The 21,192-nt window shown below is 61.5% G+C and overlaps 3 protein-coding genes across 3 annotated transcripts; 2 read left to right on the plus strand and 1 right to left on the minus strand.

Moving 5' to 3' along the window:
- Window positions 1-994: 994 nt before the first annotated feature.
- LOC310915718 (zinc finger protein 783-like) lies at window positions 995-8,614 on the minus strand (the record flags this gene model as incomplete). The annotated part of the gene is made up of 5 exons (XM_083872805.1): window positions 995-3,165; window positions 4,132-4,242; window positions 4,445-4,558; window positions 6,161-6,287; window positions 8,060-8,614. 5 exons carry the CDS (start codon window positions 8,612-8,614, stop codon window positions 2,258-2,260), a joined length of 1,815 nt encoding a protein of 604 aa, XP_083728931.1. The 3' UTR covers window positions 995-2,257.
- A 693-nt stretch (window positions 8,615-9,307) lies between these two features.
- LOC310920936 (tigger transposable element-derived protein 3-like) lies at window positions 9,308-12,075 on the plus strand (the record flags this gene model as incomplete). The annotated part of the gene is given in 4 exon segments (XM_083880993.1): window positions 9,308-9,341; window positions 9,752-9,935; window positions 9,937-9,970; window positions 9,973-12,075. Coding segments are annotated over 4 exon segments (2,109 nt in total). The 3' UTR covers window positions 11,830-12,075.
- Window positions 12,076-12,781: 706 nt separating this feature from the next.
- Window positions 12,782-19,717, plus strand: LOC310915725 (uncharacterized protein; the record flags this gene model as incomplete). The annotated part of the gene is made up of 5 exons (XM_083872817.1): window positions 12,782-12,904; window positions 13,759-13,936; window positions 15,505-15,903; window positions 16,928-17,125; window positions 18,202-19,717. 5 exons carry the CDS (start codon window positions 12,782-12,784, stop codon window positions 19,230-19,232), a joined length of 1,929 nt encoding a protein of 642 aa, XP_083728943.1. The 3' UTR covers window positions 19,233-19,717.
- Window positions 19,718-21,192: the final 1,475 nt, after the last annotated feature.

Consider the following 21,192-nt stretch of genomic DNA (forward strand, 5'->3'; position numbering starts at 1 on the left):
ACATCATTGGGGTCAGAGCGTGGGGGGATTCACTGGGGGGTCACTCAGAGATTGGGGGGACTCATTGGGGTCAGACTGTGGGGGAATCACTGGGGTCACTCAGGGCATGGGGGGATTCACTGGGGTCACTCAGTGTGGGGGATTCACTGGGGTCACTCAGAGATTGGGGGAATCACTGGGGTCACTCAGAGACTGGGGGAATCATTGGGGTCACGCAGAGTGTGGGGAGATCCACTGGGGTCACTCAGAGATTTGGGGGATTCACTGGGGTCAGAATGTGGTGGATTCACTGGGGTCACTGAGATTGGAGGGAATAATTGGGGTCAGAGTGTGGGGCATTCACTGGGGTCCATCTCCCCGGGCACCCAGCACAGACTGGGGTGGCTGAGGGACTCTGGCACTCCCTGGTCTCTGTGGACCCCAAAATGCCACATCCCCACGGTGCCTCTGACCCGTGGGCTGCCCTCTCCCCCTCCCAACACCAGGCCCCAAGCTGGAACAACCCCTGGGCCTCATTAGAGCTTGAGGGATCTCTGTTGGGGAGAGGGAACTGTTTCTGTGTCCTGGGCTCTGGCAGGGAAGATCCTGGGGAATGCTGTGCTGAGAGGGAGCCTGGAAGGAAAAAACACCCAGCTGGGCACCCTGTGAGGTCCCTTCCAACCCAGGCCATTCTTGGATTCCATGATCCCAGCTCCAAGGTGGCCACAGCCACCAGTGATTCTCCTTGTCCCTGGGTGTGGGATGTCCCAGCTCCATCTCACCACAGATCCAAGGATTCCTCAGCTGCCCACAGCCCTGTCTGTGTGTGTGGCACAGGATGGCTCCTGGATCACAAACCCCAATCACAGCAGCAAAGTGAAAACCACAAATCCCAGCTGCAGCATCCCAGAGTTGTGCTGTTCACCTGTCCCACAATTACCTGGAAAAGCTCCTGAATGAGAGGAGCAGGATGAGTGGAGCTGTGAAGGGCTCAGACACGGAATTCAGAATGGAAACACTGTATTGACAGACTTTACAAAAGTTATTACAAAACACGGTCACGAACCAGCAGCTGACGATACAGAGCGAAGAGACACCACGTACAGGCACCTCAAAACAACACCAACAGCTCCAGAAGTCATCCAATATTTACACAAACAGCTGGAAAACTCCGGGCAGTTATCGCATACATGGAAGTGTTTTAGAGCAACTGTGAAATATAGTGTCACACCTTTCTTGGTAGTATTATCATCATCATAATTAATAATAATAATAATAATAATTAATAATAATAATAATAATAACAGACTACTTCTAGGTTAACTAAAAACCAAACAGCTCTTTACAGGGGTTAGGAGAAGCTGCTTTCACTCGTCATGACTTACCTGAGTGAGACCAAACCCAGTTAAAAAATAATAATAAAATCACCTTCATTTGTCAGGAGTCCGTGTGTCGGCCCAGCGGGGAACCACAGCCCGGCTGGTGCCAGTGACACCCTTCAAAAAAAACAGAGACGTGTCCTCCTCCTTGTGTGAGTGAGCCCAGCACGCCTCCAGAACATTGCCCTTCTCGAATCTTCCTGCTCCAATGTCCTCAGCCCTTTCTCCAGCACTTGCTTTTATCTCACCCCGCTCTTTGCCACGCTCTCCTCCTCTCCGCTTTTTCCGTGAAATCGTGCCCTGACCACCTCTCTGCCTTCTCGCCTCTCCTGCCTTCAATCCCAGTCCTGGCCTGGCCTTCATCCCAGTCCTGGCCTGGCCTTCATCCCAGTCCTGGCCTGGCAGCCTTTGGGGCACACGGCGACGCAGCAGGAGCTGGGAATGGCGCCTTCCTTCCTTCCTTCCCTCCCTCCCTCCTCGCGCTTCCAGCCTTGCAGTGAAACGAGTGGAAAAAAGAAAGCGAAAGCTTGTCACTCCTGAATATGCACAAAGATAGGTGGGGGAACACCTGCTAAATACGGACCCCAGAGAATCGGCTCGGGATTTATTCTCTACGGGCAGAATCCAACCCTGCGTAGGGAACAGCGAGCACTTTGCGGGGGGAGCCTGCACCGCGGTGGAAAGTGCCACGGGAACCCCCCTGCGGGGTCCCAGAGCTGCCTGGGCCGGCCTGAGCAGAGTCTTTTTAAGAGGAATTCCTTGGATGCTTCACCAAAGCGGGCTTCGTAGCATGACCACATGGATTAGCTGCGATACAAGTCACCTGCCATCATGCTGCACGTCCACCTGCCGGAACCGTCACGGTCACCGCGAGCCCTCCTGCCCCGGCCCCACCTCGGCTACTGCTTAGTCTCTTTCTTCACGCACAAATGGTCGGTCTGGGTGCCCGCCGAGCCCAGGTTGTGCTGGGAATCCTCCCCGGGCCGTGGGTTGCGGGAGTGGATTTTCTGGTGGCAATTCAGGGATTCTTTGTAGCGGAAGTGCTTCCCGCAGACGGGGCACTGGTAGGGGGTTTCCCCGGTGTGCACCCGCCAGTGCTTGAGCAGGTGGTCCCGCCGGATGAAGCTCTTCCCACACTCAGTGCACTGGTAGGGCCTCTCTCCGGTGTGGATGCGCTGGTGGCGGATGGCTTTGGAGAGATCTCTGAAGTCCTTCCCGCAGTAGGTGCACGTCAGCGGCCCGTCGCCTTTCCCCGTGTGCAGCTTCTGGTGCAGGATCAGACTCACTTCCAAGCTGAAGCTCTCCTTGCACTGGGAGCAGGTGTAAGGCCTCTCCACCATGTTGTTCACCTGGTGCCTGACGAAGCCGTACTTGAAGCTCGAGCTCTTCTCCCCATCGGGGCGTTTGGACGCTTTGGAGCGTGAGGAGCCCTGGCTTTTGGCTTTGGATTTCTGCCGGAAGCTCTCGCCGCGCTCCAGGGACGTGCAGGCCTCGCTGGCGTGGCTCTTCTGGTGGGTGGCAAAGAGCTGCTTGTCCAGGAAGCTCTCCCCACACTCACAGCAGATGTAGGGCCCCTTTTCAGCTGCTGCCTGCTCGGGATCCTTCCTGGCCAAGTCTCTCCCGCGCCGCACCGAGCGCCTCAGCCCGTTGCCCGTGGCCGTTCGCTGCGCCGGGGCCGACCCGCTCTGGCTCTTGCTGCTCGACTGCATCTCCTCCTCGGGGTTGGAGAAAACCTCTTCCCACTTCCCTGTCAATGATCTGGAAAGCTCCAGGCTCTCGGAGCCTTCCTCGTCGCACGGCTGTTCGTCTGGGCAGAGCAGAGACAGTGGGGTCATTTTGGGGAGGAGAGGAGTGGGGGGTGTTTACAACCACGGGGGGTGGTCTCTGCTGTGCACACCCAGCTCAGAGCCTGGCACTGCTGAGTCCTGCTGGGAGCACCTGCTCTGGCCTGGGATACAGGAGAGCTCAGAGGGATTTGGCTTGAAACTTTGGAATGGCTGAGGTTGAAAAAATCTCAGAAATCATTGAGTCCAACCACCCCCCCAGCACTGCCAAACCAGCCCTGACCATGTCCCCACGCACCACATCCATATGGATGTTACAACCCTCCAGGGATGGGGACTCCACCAGAGCCCTGGGCAGTCCCAATATGTAACAACCCCTTTTGGGAAGGAAATTTTCCCAGTTTCCAACCTGACCTCCCCTGGCCCAGCCTGAGGCCGTTCCCTCTCCTCCTGTCCCTGTTCCCTGGGAGCAGAGCCCGTCCCCCCCGGCTGTCCCCTCCTGTCAGGGACTTGTGCAGAGCCACAATGTCCCCCCTGAACCTCCTTTTCTCCAGGCTGAGCCCCTTTCCCAGCTCCCTCAGCTGATCCTGGTGTTCCAGACCCTTCTCCAGTTCCGTTTCCTTCTCTGGATAACTCCAACAACTTCTGCCTTCAATTATATTGTAATATAATATTATATATATCATCTAGCTATTGATAGGTAGCCAGAGGGAAAAAAGAAGGTTCCTGAAGGAGAGGTCTTTAAGAACTTGTGGGTTAGGATAAAGGCCAAAAAAACAGAGGAAAAGAGAATAAAACTTCTTTTCCTCATGGGCTTGTGCAGTGCCTGAGGCTGAGGATCTCCTATGGTACAAAGCAGTTGCTCAAAGCAACTTCCTGACATTCTGGAAAATCATCCAGAAAAGCTGAGCTGCTCCTGGGAATGAGGCTGGGAAGCCAAAAGCACATCTAGGCAAGGGACACTTCCCAAAGCAGCTCAATGCACTCACATGTACCAGGGACTTCCATGCTCTCCTCCTCCTCAGAGCCTTCGTGGCTTTCAGCCAGAGTATCTTCATATTTACCCCATGAGCTGTCATCGGGCCCAGGGAAGAAAAACTCTGTGCAAAGAGAAAAGAACAGGAGTTACACTCCAACCTTCCAGCTGCTTTAGAGGATTCCAGGAGAGATGGATGTATCAGGTGGGAGACAAGCAGGAAAGCAAAGTCGCCCTGTAGCTGAGGAGAGAGCTGACACAACAGAACAGCCTGTCCCACATCTGCCTCCATCTCCCCCCTGAGATCCAAGAATTTCATGGCTCACCAGTGCTGGGGTCCGTGGGGGTCTCTCCTCCCTCAGAATCCTCCTGATCCTCAGTGTTGGGATCCTCTCCCTGCTCAATCCGTGTCAGCAGCTCAGGTTTGGAAATGGCAGCGTCTGCACATAAAAAGAGGACGAGGATATTTCTTTCCCCTGCCCTGGTGGGAGAGAGACTCTGCAGCCTTTGCCCACCGACCTTCCTCTGCTGGGGAACAAACGGGAGAGGCTGAGGAAGCTGCTCTCAGCCCTCTGCCCCTCTCACCTTTTGTGGGCCCTGGATGCAGGAGCACACATCTGCTCAGGTGAGGAGCACCTCTCCCAGCCTGCAGCCTTGAGGAGGAGGACAGGGAGAAAAGGCATCCAAGGCTTACCTGCAGGCTCTCTCCTGTCTTCTCCTCTGCGCTAAAGGTCCGCGGATCCATTACAATGGGGGCTTCAGCTCGGGGGGCAGCACCAGAGCTGCCAGCACTGCCCTCCCCGTGCGGTTCCCTCCAGCCAGGACCGCTCCGTCCTGCTCCTCCGAGGCACGGGCTGCTCGCGGGTTTTGGTGGGGGAAAGGGGACAATCACCATCTCTCCTTGGGAGGAGAGCACAAAACTTCACTTCCAGACATGTGGGAGGAGGCCCCTGGGGGGTTAAATTCCACCTCTTGCTCCGGGTGGATCCGTTTGCCTTGCACAGGAGCCAGAGCCCTAGACCTTGTTCCTCAAGGGAAACCTTGGGATGAAGCACAGATACGTTTCTCTAAGCTCCAGGCTCAGATCCCCTGCAGCAGGACAGCTTTGATCCTGTGCCTCAGGAGGACACAGGATTGGTTTGAAAACAGGAGTATGGGAGTTACCCTTCACCTTTCTCCCTGGCACACAGGGACTGCAGGAAAACTCTGTTTAAAGAAATAAACAGGGGAGAAAAAAAAGCAGGAAAAAGCCTGGGATTGGGCAGAGCTGGATGGCAAGGAGGCAGATGAGCCTGGACTCAGCTCAGGGAAGTGTCTGGCTACCAGGGACGACGTCTGCACTCCCACCCCCGGCCCAGCCAAGGCAAGGTCATTTCTGGAACATGTTGTGAAAGCCAACGTGTTCCCCAGAGGGAATTCCAGCAGCCAGGACTGGCAGGAGCAAGCAGAGTGCGTTCCTTCAGCTGGGAATGCACTGCCCTGAGCTGCTGAGGGGAAAGCAGGAGGCAGAGCTCGCCCTCAGCCAGCCTTCTCCTCATCTCTGCCCCAGAGCAGGACTGGCTCCCTGGGGTTGGGCAGAGCAAATGTCACTTCTCCCTCATGGGAGACCCCAAGGAAAGGGCTGGAAGGAACCTCAGAGGCAGGACACAGCACCCTCTGCTGCCCCAAGCAGCCAGCAGGCTGATGCACCCAGCGCAGTGGATCTGTGGACCTTGGCGTGACAAAGAACCTTCCCTCTTCCCCAGCTTTGCTTGGATCGAGGCTCCTCTCACTTCCCCTCCTCCTCCTCCTCCTCTTCCTCACAATCCCAGCACTCACTGGGACCATCAGAGAGCCACTGTCCTTGCAGGGGACACTCATGACATCCTTCCACCCTCAGTGTGGCTGTGAACTCGCTGCCAGGGCTGTGTAACACCTCCCCAGAGCACACACAACCCCCTCTCCCTGATCCTGCAGGACACAGAGCTGCTTCCATCCAACCATTTCCCAGGAAAACTCGGTGCCAGGAGGCTGAGGACAAACAAACCCTGGCCCAAAGTTACCCATGGAGATGACGGCCTCGTAGTTGCCTTTCATGATGTGCCTGTAGAGCTCCTTCTGCCACTCGTTGAGGCTCTTCCACTCCTCCTCAGAGAAGTTGAATGAGGCGTCGTTGAAAGCCACGGGGACCTGCAATAGCAGCACCACAGGGTTTGTTTCTCATTTAAGAAAAGATATGGAGATGTTTTCTCATTCAGTTTTCTCACTCAAAACTCCTCCAGCGTCACACAGGACAGTCCCAGGCAGGAACATCTGCTCCTTCCCACGTGCCTCATCCCTCGAGGGAAATGACAGGGATTTCCCTTGTCACCCGCCTGTCACCTCCCCCTGCTCAGCCTCCTCCTGTCCCATGCACAGCACCTGGCACAGACTCCTTTTCACCTCCTTTTTGACACAATTCTGCTGCTCTCATCACCTCTGAACAGCCCCTGGGGATGTTCCCAAGCCTTCCCAGTTCCCAAAACTTCCCAGTTTTGTGGCTGAGCCACAAAATTCCCCGTGATCCAAACACAGGAATTTGTGACATCCTTTCCTAAATCACACCTGCACAAAGGGTGAATAATCAACACAGTGAGACCTGTGCTGGTGCTTCTGGGTGCTGAAGGGCTGTGAGGGAGCCATGAAGTGCTCTCAGCACTGCAGCTGCCCCAAAATCAGGCTGTGAGTGGAGGGATCAGGCTGTCAGTGTAGGATATGGGGCTGTCAGTGCATAGGATATGGGACTGCCAGTGCATAGGATATGGGACTGCCAGTGCACAGGGTATGGGGCTGTCAGTGCACAGGGTATGGGGCTGTCAGTGCATAGGATATGGGACTGTCAATATATAGGGTGTGGGGCTGTCAATGCACAGGATATGGGGCTGTCAGTGCATAGGATATGGGGCTGCCAGTGCACAGGATATGGGGCTGTCAGTGCACAGGGTATGGGGCTGTCAGTGCATAGAATATGGGGCTGTCAGTGCATAGGATATGGGGCTGTCAGTGCACAGGGTATGGGGCTGTCAGTGCATAGAATATGGGGCTGTCAGTGCATAGGATATGGGGCTGTCAGTGCACAGGATATGGGGCTGCCATTACAGGATATGGGGCTGTCAATGCAGGATATGGGGCTGTCAGTACATAGGGTATAGGGTTGTCAGTGCACAGGATATGGGGCTGTCAATGCACAGGATATGGGGCTGTCAGTGCATAGGATATGGGGCTGCCAGTGCACAGGCTATAGGGCTGTCAATACATAGGGTATGGGGTTGTCAGTACATAGGGCAGGGGGCTGTCAATTCACAGGATATGGGGCTGCCAGTGCATAGGATATGGGGCTGTCAGTACATAGGGTATGGGGCTGCCATTGCAGGATATGGGGCTGCCAGTGCACAGGGTATAGGGTTGTCAGTGCACAGGATATGGGGCTGTCAGTGTAGGATATGGGGTTGTCAGTGCATAGTATATGGGGCTGTCAATTCACAGGATATGGGGCTGTCAGTACATAGGGTATGGGGCTGCCATTGCAGGATATGGGGCTGTCAATGCAGGATATGGGGCTGCCAGTGCACAGGATATGGGGCTGCCAATACATAGGGTATGGGGCTGTCAGTGCATAGGATATGGAGCTGTCAATTCACAGGATATGGGGCTGCCAGTGCACAGGATATGGGGCTGTCAGTGCATATGACATGGAGCTATCAGTACACACGATATGGGGCTGTCAGTGGAGGATATAGGGCGGCCAATTAATAGGATATAGGGCTGTCAGTGCATAGGATATAGGGCTGCCATTGCAGGATATGGGGCTGTACAGAGCACAGGCCTGTCAGCTCAGGATATGAGGCTGTGAGCTCAGGACTGTGAGTCCACTATATCTGCAGAACAGCCCTTTTCTGCAGGAAAGAGCAGGGAACCGTTACCTTGGGGACTTCCCCTTTTGCCCCCGGGGGCAGCCGCAGGATCCAGAAGTTCCTGTTCTTCAGCAGGTTCTCCATGTTCTCCAGGCGCTTCTGCAGCTGCCCGTACTCCTGGATGAGGGTGCCCAGCGCCGTCCACTTGCTCTCCAGCTGATTCCCGAACTCCACCGCCGTCTTCTCGCAGCCGATCAGCTTCGTCTCGGCCATCCTCATCCTGCCCTCCAGGTTCATCAGCTGGGCGGCCTGTGTGTCCACCTTCCTGTCCACGGCCTGGATCTCGGTGACCAGCGTCAGGGAGATCTCGGCGGCCGGCAGCTCGGCCTCGCCGCCGGGGCCCTGCTCGGGGGCGGCGGGCAGCGGCTGCTCCAGGCCCAGCTCTGGGGATTCCATCATGCACTCCAGCTCCTGAGGGGAAAACGCGGGCGGTGAGCGCGGGGACGCGCCCGCCGTGAGGGAGGTGGGGGGGGGGGGGCGGGACGCGGGGCCGGGCCGGACCGGGGGGGGAGGCGGAGGGGAGGAGGAGGCAGCGCTTACCTCAGCGGGGGCCCAATCGGCCATGGCGCGGGGGGCGGCGCGGGCGGTGCGGGGAGGCGGTGGCGCGGGCGGGGCGGCGGCGGGGCCGGGCGGCGGCGGCGGCGGCGGCGGCGGCTCAGCAGCGGCGGGGCGGAGCGGCCATGCCGAGGGCGCGGGGCGCGCTGGGAGCGGCGGCGGCGGCGCCAAGCGCGACAGCGACCCCCAGCGGCGGGAGGACCGCGCGGCCCATTGGAGCAGCGGCGCCAGGCGCCACAGCGACCCCCAGCGGCGGGAGGACCGCGCGGTCCATTGGGGCGGCGGCGCCAAGCGCAACAGCGACCCCCAGGGGCGGGAGGACCGCGCGGCTCATTGAGGCGGCGGCGCGGCCAATCAGAGGAGGCGGAGCGCTGAGGGGGCGGGGCCAGGCGTTGTGCGCGTTCCCGCCGCCGGTAACGGGGCCGCGCGAGGCGGGGGCGGCGGCGGCGGCGGGACCGGGCGGGAACGAGCGGGCGGGAGGGGACCGGGACAGGTCCGGCAACGCCACCGCGGCCCACTGGGGCTCGGCAGCCCCGCGGGCACCGCCGGATCGCCGCCCGGCCGAGCGCCGTCATCCCGGTGCGGCATCACTCGGTCACCGCCATCCCTCGCGCTGCTGAGGCCTCGGCGGGAGCAGCACCGGGAGCAGCACCGGGAGCAGCTGCCGCCGCCTTTCACCGAGACCGGGACGGCGCCGGTGCCATGAAGGAGGATCGCCAGCATCCCGTCGACCTGGGTGAGGCACCGGGGCCATCCCGGCCGGTCGTGGCCTGGCCGTGAGCGAGACCGGCGCTCACCGGGTTGGTGCAGGGAGCAGGAGGTCACGGAGGGGCTCTGGGGACCACACCGGCTGCCTGTGCCCATCACCACGGCAAGGCAGCACCGCCTGTTGTGACCGATGGCATCACCGGTGGCATCTCCATTGGCATCTCTATTGACATCTCCATTGGCATCTCCATTGGCATCTCCATTGGCATCTCCAGTGGCATCTCTATTGACATCTCCATTGGCATCACCAGTGGCATCTCCATTGGCATCTCCAGTGGCATCACCGGTGGCATCTCCATTGGCACCGCCAGTGGCATCTCCATTGGCATCTCCAGTGGCATGACTGTCTCTCTCTCCTCTTTCTTGTCTCTGTGGCAGGTTACGGCATCACCAAACCCGACATCCTGGCCGAGGTGGAGCGAGGGGACGAGGGGATGACGTCGACGGCGACGGGGCGTTACGGGGAGCACCAGAGCCCCCAGCCACATGCAGCACCCACCGGACCCTCCCAGGGTGAGCAGGACATGGGGATGGGTGGGATCGGGCCTGGATGGGACCAGGAATAAGAGTCCAACATCGGGCTGGGAACTTGATCCCATGGGATTCCTGGTGAGGCGGCCACACCTCAACACCCTCCTGTCTCCACAGGTGACTGGCAAGGCAAGGAGGTGAAGAACGAGGACGGAGTGTCCCCACCGCCCCGCTCCTCCCCGTGCCGCCACACCGGCCCCACTGACTTCCTCGCCCCGCTACGGGAACGGGGCTGCAGCTACTGCGGCGCCCTCGAGCCGGAGCCCAATCCCGGGGCCGGTACCGGGGGGTTCATCACCGCACCTCCCGCCTTCGAGAGCCGCCGCTGCTGCCGCCAGCCCGGGGAGGCACCGCTGGATTGTGCCGAGTGTGGCCGGGGAGGCGTTGGGCAGAAACCGGACCTGGTGCGGCACCGGTTGGGGCGTGGTGTGGAGCTCGGCCACATCTGTGGCCGCTGCACTGAACCGGGAGGGCTGGGGACCACGGGCAGCCCACACCGCCCCGGCCTCTGCTCCACTGGGCGCTCCCCGGAGGTGGCAACGACGGCAGCACCGCGGAAGGAACGGAAAGAGCTGTCACTGACGGAGAAAGTGCGTGTGCTGGAGATGCTGGAGGGCCCCAAGGTGTCTCAAAGTGAGCTGGCCAAACGCTTTGGGGTATCCCAACCCCAGATCTGCCGCATCATCAAGAACAAGGAGCGCATCCTGAACGAGTGGCACCGCAACGGCGACCCAGAGCGCAAACGCAAGAGAGAAGGGAAGGATGCGGCATTGGAGGCCGCGCTGCTGCGCTGGGTGGAGGGTGCCCGTGCCACTGACCACCCTCTGCTGCAGCTCAGGGCCAGGCACCCAGCCCGGCCTGATCCCGAGCCCAGCGGCGGCTGGCTGGCTCGCCTGGGCGCTCGCCACGGTTTCACCAACAAGAAGCCGCCGGCGGAAAAAGGGGACGCAGAGCAGCCCACTGCAGAGCACTGGGCTGGCTCGGTGCTGCCCGGGCTCCTCCGTAGCTACACACCCGCCGAGATCTTTGCCTGCGGGGAGACCGTGGTGCCACTCCCAGCCAGCACTCCCGGCAAACACGGTGAGAGCTCCGGTGAGAGGCTGACGCTGCTGCTCTGCGCCAACGCCAGTGGCTCGGAGAAGCTGCCGCTGCGGGCGGTGGGGGACAGCCCCCGGCCACGCTGCCTGCGCGGCGTCAACCTGGAGCAGATGCCGTGGAGTTACCGCGCCGGCGGCAGCCTGGCCGGCCTGACCGCGCCACTCTTCGTCGAGTGGCTGCGGGACTTCAACGAGGCCATGCGGCGGCGGGGCAAGAGCGTCCTGCTCCTGCTGGCCAAGCACGAGGCGCACCCTTACCTCCAGCTGTCCAACGTCAGGATGGTCTTTGTCCCTCTGGCTGCTGCTCTGGCCCAGCCCTTGGAGCGTGGCATTGCTGGTGACCTCAAGGGGCATTACCGCCGGCGGTTGCTGCGGTGGCTGCCGGCGGAGCGTGGTGCAGGCCAGCCCAGCTTGTTGGATGTGCTGCACATGCTGGCACAAGCTTGGGGTGATGTTCACCCAGGGCTCATCGCCAGCTGCTTCCGTGCTGCTGGTCTCACCCCTGATGCCAGCACTGAGGCTGTGTCCCTCACCTCGGCGCCCGGCCTGCCTGGCCAGGACCAGCTGGGGCACAACGGGGACCCGGCGGAGGCGGATGGGGATGAGGGGATGGCAGAGGGTGAGGATGCAGCTGAGCTGGCAGCAGTGCCGCCCTGCCCCTCGGAGAGGGAGGTCTGGAGAAGCCTGGCCACGCTGCGGCGGTACCTGGAGTGCCAGGCCACCTCGCCGGATCTTTTCCAGGCTTTCTACGAGCTGGAGGATGCGGTGCACATGGTGTCAGCTGGAGCAGGGAGGGCTTTCCTCGGGGACACCCCTCCCAGGCAGTGATGGGGTGGGTGGCTGTGTGTGCCAGGACCTGGTTGTGCTTGTGAGAGGAGTCGGTGCTCACTGGGGTTGTCACTGTTCCCTGCAGTTTTGCCGTGGGGTTTGCCGTGTATGACCCCATGGGATCACCCAGTGTGGAGCCACCATGCTCTGGGTGTCACCCATGGGGACACAAAGCTGCTGCCAGAACCTTCTCCCACAGGGTGGCTGCTGCAGCCAGCAGGAAACGATGTGGAGCTGCTGCAGCCAGTGGGGGTTTGCCCGGAGTGGGGTGGTTGTGACTGCTGTGGGGGGATGTGGGGGGTGCTGGGGTGTCCCTGTGCTGGGGACAGCAGCTCCTTCCCATGGGGGGATTGGGTACCACTGGCTGCTGTCACCACATGGTACCCAAAGGATTGTTACAGGCATTAAAAGGTTGGAATTCAGCAAAGCAAAACACGGGTGGTTTTATTTCTCTGTTTGCTGTGAGTGGGGCAGAGCTCCCTGAGGTTGCTGAAAGACGTGGGGCCACCCCAAACCCCCTTTCCCATCCTGGGGACACCATGGCCCCACAGCATCCCCAAGCTGTGCCATCCTCACCAGGGCTGTGGCAGCACCTATGGGCAGTGAGGACCTGGCTGAGCACCCTGTCCTGGCTGTGCCAGCCTTGGTGGCACCCTGGGGTGCTCTACACAGCTCCCTGTGCACACTGTGCCCCACACTGGGGTCCCCGAGGGTGGGTGGGATACAAGGATCACCCTCTGGTTGTCCACAGAGAGTCAGGGGCAGCTGGAGGTCACCAGGCAGGGGACAGAGGTGTCCCCACAGGCCCAGGGGGTGCAGGGATGGGGGGCACAGGGCCAGGCAGGGGACAGAGGTGTCCCCACAGGCCCAGGGGGTGCAGGGATGGGGGGCACAGGGCCAGGCAGGGGACAGAGGTGTCCCCACAGGCCCAGGAGGTGCAGGGATGGGGGGCATGGCGGGATCCCCACGGCATCCTCGTGGAACACGGGGATTTATCACCCCGGGGATGTTATCACCACGGGGATACAGCCGCAGTGGGTACCTGCCGTCCCCTCCTGCAGGGATGTCCCTCCTGGTGTGATGTTCCATTCCGGTGGGATGTCCCGGTGGGATGTCCCCTCCTCCTGTGGGGATGTCCCGTCCCTGTGGGATGTCCAATCCCGGTGGGATATCCCTCCCGGTGGGATGTCCCGGTGGGATGTCCTGTTCCAGTAGGCTGTTCTCCTCCTGCAGGGATGCTCACTCCCGGTGGGATGTCCCTTCCCGGTGCCCTGTCCCCTCCCCGTGTCCTGTCCCCTCCCGCAGGGCTGTCCTGCCCCCTCCTCGTGTCCCCTCCTGATGTCCCGTCCCCTCCCGCAGGGATTTGCTGTGTCCTCCCTGTGCTCTGTCCCCTCCCCATGTTCCATCCCCTCCCCGGTGTCCCCTCCCCGTGTCCCCTCCCCATGTCTCCTCCCCATGCTCTGCCCCCTCCCCGTATCCCCTCCCCATGCGGTGTCCCCTTCCCATGTCCCCTCCCCATGTCCCTTCCTGCTGTCCTGTCCCCTCCCCATGTCCCCTCCTGGTGTCCCCTCCCCGTGTCCCATCCCCTCCCCATGTCCTGTGTCGCATCCCCTCCCCTCTCCGTGTCCCCTCCCCATGCAGTGTCCCCTCCCCGTGCCCCTCCCGCTGTCCTCTCCCCATGTCCCCTCCCCGTGTCCCCTCCCCTTTGTCCTGTCCCCTCCCCGTGTCCCCTCCCTGTGCTCTGTCCCCTCCCCGTGTCCCCTCCCGGTGTCCCCTCCCTGTGCTCTGTCCCCTCCCTGTGTCCCCTCCCGGTGTCCCCTCCCTGTGCTCTGTCCCCTCCCTGTGTCCCCTCCCGGTGTCCCCTCCCTGTGCCGTGTCCCCTCCCCTGCCCGCTGTCCCTCCGCTGCCGTTGCGCGGCGGTGCCGCCAGGGGGAGCCCGCGTGCGGGAGTCGCGCAGGGCCCGCGCCGGCGCGCGGAGGAAATGAAGGCGAGTTCCGCCGAGGCGGGAGCCATTACCCGCCGCCGGACCTGAGCCCCCCCTCCCCTCCCGCCGCCGCCGGGGCCCCGCTCCGCGCCCCCCGCGCCCCGCACGCCCGGCCCGGCCCAGGTAAGCGCTGCCCCGGGCTCGGAGGAGAACCAGCGGGGCTCAGGGAGCTGTGAGGTCCGCGGTTGGTGCCTTGCCCCGCTCAGCCGCCCGCTGTGGGATCCCCAATGGAGGTGTGGGGGGGGTCAGCGGGGCAGGCCCCGGCCCCGCCGCTTTGTCCCCGGGTGGAGAAACGCGAACAAAGCCAAGGGAGGGCAGCGCTGAGCCCTCCCGGAGCCCCGAGGCCGCGGGTGTGGGCGCTGCCGGGGGGCTGGGGGGCCCTGGGGATGGGCAGGGGGCTCAGGGGATGGTGGGGGACTCAGGGGATACCTCAGGACTGTGGGGGCCGTACGAGGCTGGTGCGGCTCTCCCGAGGTTTGGTGGGGCTTGAGGGCTCGGTGAGAGCTTGGGGTCTTTGCTGTGGTCCCCCGGTCCTCCTGGGAGCTTGAGGTGTGTGCACACCTGGTCCAGGTGTGCCCCATGGCCAAGGGGTTCATCACAGCCTTGGAGCACTTGCTACAGCCGAGGTTTTTGACGTGGTCCCAAGTTCTTCATGAGGAGTTTGGGGTGTTTACCATGGCTGAGGTGTTTGCCATGGCCTCAGGGTGCTCACTGGGAGCTCCAGGTGTGCCCGAGGGCTCTGCTGTGTCCTCAAGGTCCTCGCTGGGAGTTTGGGGTGTTCACCGTAGTCAAGGTCTTTTCTGTAGCGCCAAAGTCCTCACTGGGCTCTTCAGGTGTTCATCATGGCCAAGGCCTTTGCCAAGGTGTTCATTATGGACTTGAAACACTTGCCATGGCCTTGCTCATTGCCCTGGTGCAAGCTCGAGCTGCTCACCATGGCCAAGGCCTTCCATGGTGTCTTTGCCATGGCCTTGGGGCTCTCACTGTGGCCACAGGTTTCACCATGACCCCAAGGTCCTCAGCAGGAGCTGGAGGTGCTCGCTGGGCTCTTGATGTTCTCACCATGGCCAAGGCCTGCTTCTTGGCCAAGGTCTTCACCATGGCCAAGGCCCCTAGACCTGTCCTTCAGGTCTTGGTCAGTGTTGTGACCCCGAGGTCCTGGTTGGGAATTTGAAGTGCTCATCATGCCCAAAAGACTTTCCCCACCGTGGCTGGCATTGCCATGGCCTTGAGGTGCCCCTACCACCCTCAGCCTGGCCCTGAGGTGCCCCCACCACCCTCTGAGGCAACTTCTGTGCCCGAGGCTCTCCCCCCACAACCCCTCACCGTGCTCCTGCCGCGTCCCTGCCCGCGGCTGCCTGGGGGGCTCCCGGGTGCCTCTGGCTGGAGAGGCCCTGACTGTCCCCTCTGCGCTGCCACCAGCCACCGCTGCCCTTTCCTTTTCTCCCCTCCCAGGTGCCCTCGAGCCGGGGCGAGGCGATGCGGTGCGCCCGTGCCGCGTGCTGTGCCGAAGCGGCTCTTTAGATCCTCCCCGGCCCGAGCCTCCCCTGCCATGGATGCCTCCGGGGCTCTTGCTTCGGCTCCCTCCTCCGCGGCTCCCTCGGGCTCCCGCAGCCCCATGTTCCCCCCAGGAGCTGACAGAGAGGAGTGGGGACCGAGGTTCAATTGTGCCCCTTCCACCTCTGCCGCAGCCTCGCAGGCGATGCCAGCGTCTGGCCGGAAGAGGAAGGCCAACTTCTCCAATGACGAGACCGAGACGCTGGTCTGGAATGTGGTCCGGCATTTCAGCGCCCTGTACGGGTCCGAGGCCCTGCGGGCTCACCCCGTGCGGAGGAAGCAGCTCTGGACCCAGATCCAAAGCCGAGTCAACTTCCTGGGCTACACCGAGCGCTCCATCGACGACCTCAAGCACAAGTGGCGCGACCTACGGCTGGACGTCAAGAAGAAAATCACCTCCAAGAAGCACCTGCCCGTGAACCGCGCCGGGGGGCCGCTCCACAAGCCGCGCCTCACGCCCCTGGAGAAGATGGTGGCTTCCACCTTCCTGCAGGCCAGCCACGACTCGGAGCCCGAGATCATCCTGGACCCAGGTCAGTGGTGGTGGGTCTGGGGGATGAGGGTGGTTGTGGAGCGCTGGTTGTGCTCCCTGAGGGATGTCTGGCCACGCTGGATTGTGGAGAGAGACTCTGGGGTTTGTGTTGGGATTGCAGCATCCATCAGAGTCGTGGTTCTGTTGTACCCAAGTGCCAGGGTAGGGAACTGTGTGTGCTGGGATTAGAAATCCCCTATGGAAATCACCTGCAAGTTGTAGAAATCCCAGAGTGGTTTGATGTGGAAGGGATTTTAAAGCTCATCCTGTTCCAGCCTGTGCCATGGGCAGGGACACTTCCCACTATCCCAGGTTGCTCCAAACCCCATCCAGCCTGGCCTTGGACATTTCCAGGGATCCAGGGACAGCCACAGCTGCTCTGGGAAAACTGTGCCAGCTCAACAGGATTGGTAGGAGCACCTCAAGCTTTGCAGGCGTGGGTCTTTTTAGTTCTTCTTTCTTTTTTTCTTTAATTTGATGTTGTTTCATGCTAAAGTGGCCTCTCTGGTTTCTCTGGGGGCATCATAGGTTGGGTCTATATTGCCCAGACTCAGCTGTCTCTGATCCAGATGCCAAGCACAGGGCTCTAGGCTGAAGGAAAAAATCCTGTGTAATGGCATGAAGCTGTGCCAGGAGAGGGTCAGGCTGGAAATCAGGGAAAGGTTCTTCCCTCAGAGGGTGCTGGGCACTGCTCAGACTCCCCAGGGAATGGGCTCTGACCCTGAGGCTGTCAGAGCTCCAGGAGTGTTTGGACAGCACTGCTGGGGATGCCCAGGGTGGGATTGTTGAGGGATCCATGCAGGGCCAGGAGTTGGATCAGTGATCCTTGTGAGTCCCTCCCAGCTCAGATCATTCCCCAACCCCACAATTCCCTGGCACTAGGGTGGGATCAGCCCCCTGGGGGTTCAGGATGATGCTGGACCAGGTGAGGCCGAGCAACAGCACAGGATAGCCTTGCTGGAGGAGCACCTTTACCTCGTGTCCACATCACCTGAGGCCACCTCCTTCCTCTCTGTGTCCCACAGATCTCTTCTTCCCCGGCGCCTCCAAGCAGCCCTTCATGCACCTGCAGCCCGGTGTGAGCCACCCCAGCATCTACATCGACACCAACGGGCAGCCCTCGGCCCTGCCCGACGTGGAGGGCTCGGCCGTGCCGCGCCTGCCGGGACAGAGCCCCGAGCCCGCCGGAGACTACGGCCGGGGAGACGGGCAGGGCGGCTCCGGTACGGGAACGCCGCGGGATGGGGAGGGCGGGGATGGGCTGGCTGGAGATCTGATGGGTGTGCATGGAGATCTACTGGGTCTGGATGGAGATCTGCTGGGAGTGGGGTGTGGATGGAGATCTGCTGGGTGTGGATGGAGATCTGCTGGGTTTGGATGGAGATCTGATGGATCTGGATGGAGGTCTGATGGGTATGGATGGAGATCTGAGGGGTCTAGATGGAGATCTGCTGAGTGTGGATGGAGATCTGCTGGGAGTGGGTCTGGATGGAGATCTGCTGGGGGCGAGGTTTGGATGAAGACCTGCTGGGAGAGGGGTCTGGATGGAGATCTGATGGGTGTGGATGGAGATCTGATGGGTGTGGATGAAGACCTGCTGGGAGAGGGGTTTGGATGGAGATCTGCTGGGAGAGGGGTTTGGATGGAGATCTGCGGGGTCTGGATGGAGATCTGATGGGTCTGGATGGAGATCTGATGGGTCTGGATGGAGATCTGCTGGGTCTGGATGGAGATCTGCTGGGTGTGGATGGAGATCGCGCCTGCCGGGACAGAGCCCCAAGCCCGCCGGAGACTACGGCCTGGGGGACGGGCAGGGCAGCTCCGGTACGGGAACACCGCAGGATGGGCTGGCTGGTGTGGGGTCTGCCTGGAGACTGGCTGGGAATGGGGTCTGAATGGAGGTCTGCTGGGTGTGGATGGAGATCTGCTGAGAGCGGGGTTTGGATGGAGATCTGATGGGTCTGAATGGAGATCTGGGTCTGGATGGAGATCTGCTGGGTGTGGATGAAGATCTGCTGGGAGCAGGGTTTGGATGAAGATCTGCTGAGAAGTGTGGGATCTGGATGGCAATCCTCTGGCCAGCAGGATTTAGTTGAAGATCCAGTGGCAGTGGGGTTCTGGATGGGGATCTGCTGGGAGTGGAGTCAGGATGGAGATCCACTGGGTCAGGATGGAGATCCTCTTACTCAGAATGGAGATCCACTGGGTCAGGATGGAGATCCACTAGGATCCACAAGCTGGGAGGGGCCTGTGGCCAGGGCAGTGCTGTGGCTCACCATGGGTTTTTCTTCTCTCCCAGCCGAGCCGGGAGCGGAGCTGCGCACTCCGGACGCCTCGGCCATCTCCCCGTCCCTGCGGAACGAGTCCCTGGTCTCCTACGCCTCCATGTCCGAGGAGGAGGAACGGGAAGGCCGGGAGGTGGAGAGAGGCCACGGCGGCGCAGCGGGGATACAACCAAACCCCGAGACCCCCATGTCAGCGGAGGAGGACATGAAACTGTCCCGCCAGGCCATGCTGATCCGCCGCTGCAGCTCCCAGGGCTCCGTCACCTCCCTGCCCGAGGACTCCCTGAACCCCGCGGACGCTCACTCGGACTGGGGGCACGAGGGCGTGTCCGACCTGCCCGCCCTGGGCCGCGGGCTCGACTCGGCGCACCCCGAGGAGCAGGCGGGGGGCCCTGGCCCGGAGGTGGGCGCCTTGCCCAGGGTACTGATGGGGCCCACCTGGGAGAAGGCTCCGGCCGAGGAGGAGCCGCCTGCCCGTTCCCCGCTGCACGGCGCCCTGACCGAGGAATCGCTGCCTTCCTCAGCCTCCCCTCCGGGAGATGCTCCAGCCACCCACGGCCCGGCCCGCGGGCTTGGCTGCTCCCGCCTGCGCGAGGACCGCCGCGAGAGCTGGAGGACTAGCATCCATCACCTGCTCGACCTGGAGGAGCAGTGGGACCAGCTGTACCACCAAGAGCTGGCCATGTGGCAGGAGGAACGAGCCACCCAACGCGAGGAGCGCGCCCGCGACCGGGAGCTGCAGTTCCGCCTGCTCGGCGTCCTCACGGACATCCGCGACGAGCTGCGCTACCTGCGCCAGGAGCGCTCCAGCGCCCGCCAGAGCCCGGCCCCGCCGCCCCCCGAGCCCCGCCGAGACCCCAGCCCGCTCCTGGAGCAACCCAAAGCCGAGCCCACCTTCCCCGAGCCGCCAGCCGGGAGCGCCGCTTGGGCAGACACCGCCGTGCCCAGCCGGAGCCCCTTCGGTAACCGCGGCCGGGGCCGGCGTCGAGGGCGGCCGCGTGGTTCCGCTTCCCGACACAGACGCCTTTTCCTCACCAACAGCTAGGGACGGGCGGGAGCCGCTCCGCCACGGACACGGAATGCCCGCGGCCGCCCCCCGGGCCAGGGGACGGTGTGCGGTGAACGCGGGCGGCACCCGGATGGATCCCCGCGGGGAAGGGACGAGAAGGACGCGCGAGGTCGGGGTGGCCGGAGCTGCTGCCCCCGGCTCGGAGTGCTCGGTGTGTCCCCCTCTGTGAGGTGACACTGTGGAGGGGACACGTGTGACAGCGTTAGTCCTGTAGGATTTACTACCTTGTCGAAGGGGGGGGTGGGAGTTAGAAACAGTTAGTCGCTGACGTGCGAACATTTTATGCAAATCATTTAATGACCTAATTTGCATATAACCATAAAACTTCTGTTTAAAAAAAAAACCACAAAAAAAGCCTCCAAAAAAAAAAAAAACCCAGAAAATTATGGGTTTGTGTGTGATCTCTGTGTGAAAGGGTTGTTTGACCCATGGCTCTGCAGCTCTAAATGGGGACAAGGCCATGGGACAAAGGAGCTTCACCCCATTCCAGTGTTGGGGTCCCCAGGCAGTGTTTGAGATCCCCAGGCAGTATTTGGGATCCCCAGGCAGTGTTTGGGGTCCCCAGGCAGTGTTGGGGTTCCCCAGGCAATATTTGGGATCCCCAGGCAGTATTTGGGATCCCCAGGCAGTGTTTGGGGTCCCCAGGCAGTGTTGGGGTTCCCCAGGCAATATTTGGGATCCCCAGGCAGTGTTTGGGATCCCCAGGCAGTGTTTGGGGTCCCCAGGAGTGTTTGGGGTCCTCAGGAGTGTTTGGGGTCCCCAGGCAGTGTTTGGGGTCCCCAGGAGTGTTTGGGGTCTCCAGGAGTGTTTGGGATCCCCAGGCAGTGTTGGGGGTCTCCAGGAGTGTTTGGGGTCCCCAGGAGTGTTTGAGGTCCCCATGCAGTGTTTGAGATTCCCAGGTGTGTTTGGGGTTCCCAGGCAGTGTTTGGGTTCCCCAGGCAGTGTTTGGGGGTCCCCAGGAATGTTTGAGGTTCCCAGGCAGTGTATGGGGTCTCCAGGAGTGTTTGGGGTCCCCAGGCAGTGTTTGGGGTCCCCAGGAGTGTTGGGGGTCTTCAGGAGTGTCTGGGGTCCCCAGGAGTGTTTGTTTGGGGTCCCCAGGCAGTGTTTGAGATCCCCAGGCAGTGTTTGGGGTCCCCAGGCAGTGTTGGGGGTCCCCAGGCAGTGTTTGAGATCCCCAGGCATTGTTTGGGGTCTCCAGGAGTGTTTGGGGTCCCCAGGCAGTGTTTGGGGTCCCCAGGCAGTGTTGGGGGTCCCCAGGCAGTGTTTGGGGTCCCCAGGCAGTGTTGGGGGTCCCCAGGCAGTGTTGGGGGTCTCCAGGAGTGTTTGGGGTCCCCAGGCAGTGTTAGGGGTCCCCAGGAGTATTTGGGATCCCCAGGCAGTGTTTGGTGTCCCCAGGCAGTGTTTGGGGTCCCCAGAAGTGTTTGGGGTCCCCAGGCAGTGTTGGGGGTCCCCAGAAGTGTTTGGGGTCCCCAGGCAGTGTTTGGGGTCCCCAGAAGTGTTTGGGGTCCCCAGGCAGTGTTTGGGGTCCCCAGGCAGTGTTGGGGGTCCCCAGGCAGTGTTTGGGGTCTCCAGGAGTGTTTGGGGTCCCCAGACAGTTTGCAGTGTCCCCAGTGAGTTCAAAGGGTCCCCAGGAATGTGCAGGCCCCAGGCTGCCTGACAGGTTCCAGGAGTGTGTAGTGTCCCCAAGGATTGTCCAAGGTCCCTGGCAATGTCCAGTGTCCCCAGGGAGTGTGGAGAGTCCTTGGGCATTGTGCAGGGTCCCCAGGGAGTTGTGGAGAGTCCCTGGCATCATTCAAGACCCCTTGGGCATTGTGCAGGGTCCCCAGGGAGTGTCCAAGGTCCCTGGAAGTGTCCAGTGTCCCCAGGGAGTGTAGAGGGTCCCCATTCAAGACCCCTTGGGCACTGTGCAGGGTCCCCAGGGAGTTGTGGAGAGTCC

The sequence above is a fragment of the Zosterops lateralis genome (assembly GCF_965231275.1).
Source record: "Zosterops lateralis genome assembly, chromosome: 1".
NCBI lineage: Eukaryota > Metazoa > Chordata > Aves > Passeriformes > Zosteropidae > Zosterops > Zosterops lateralis.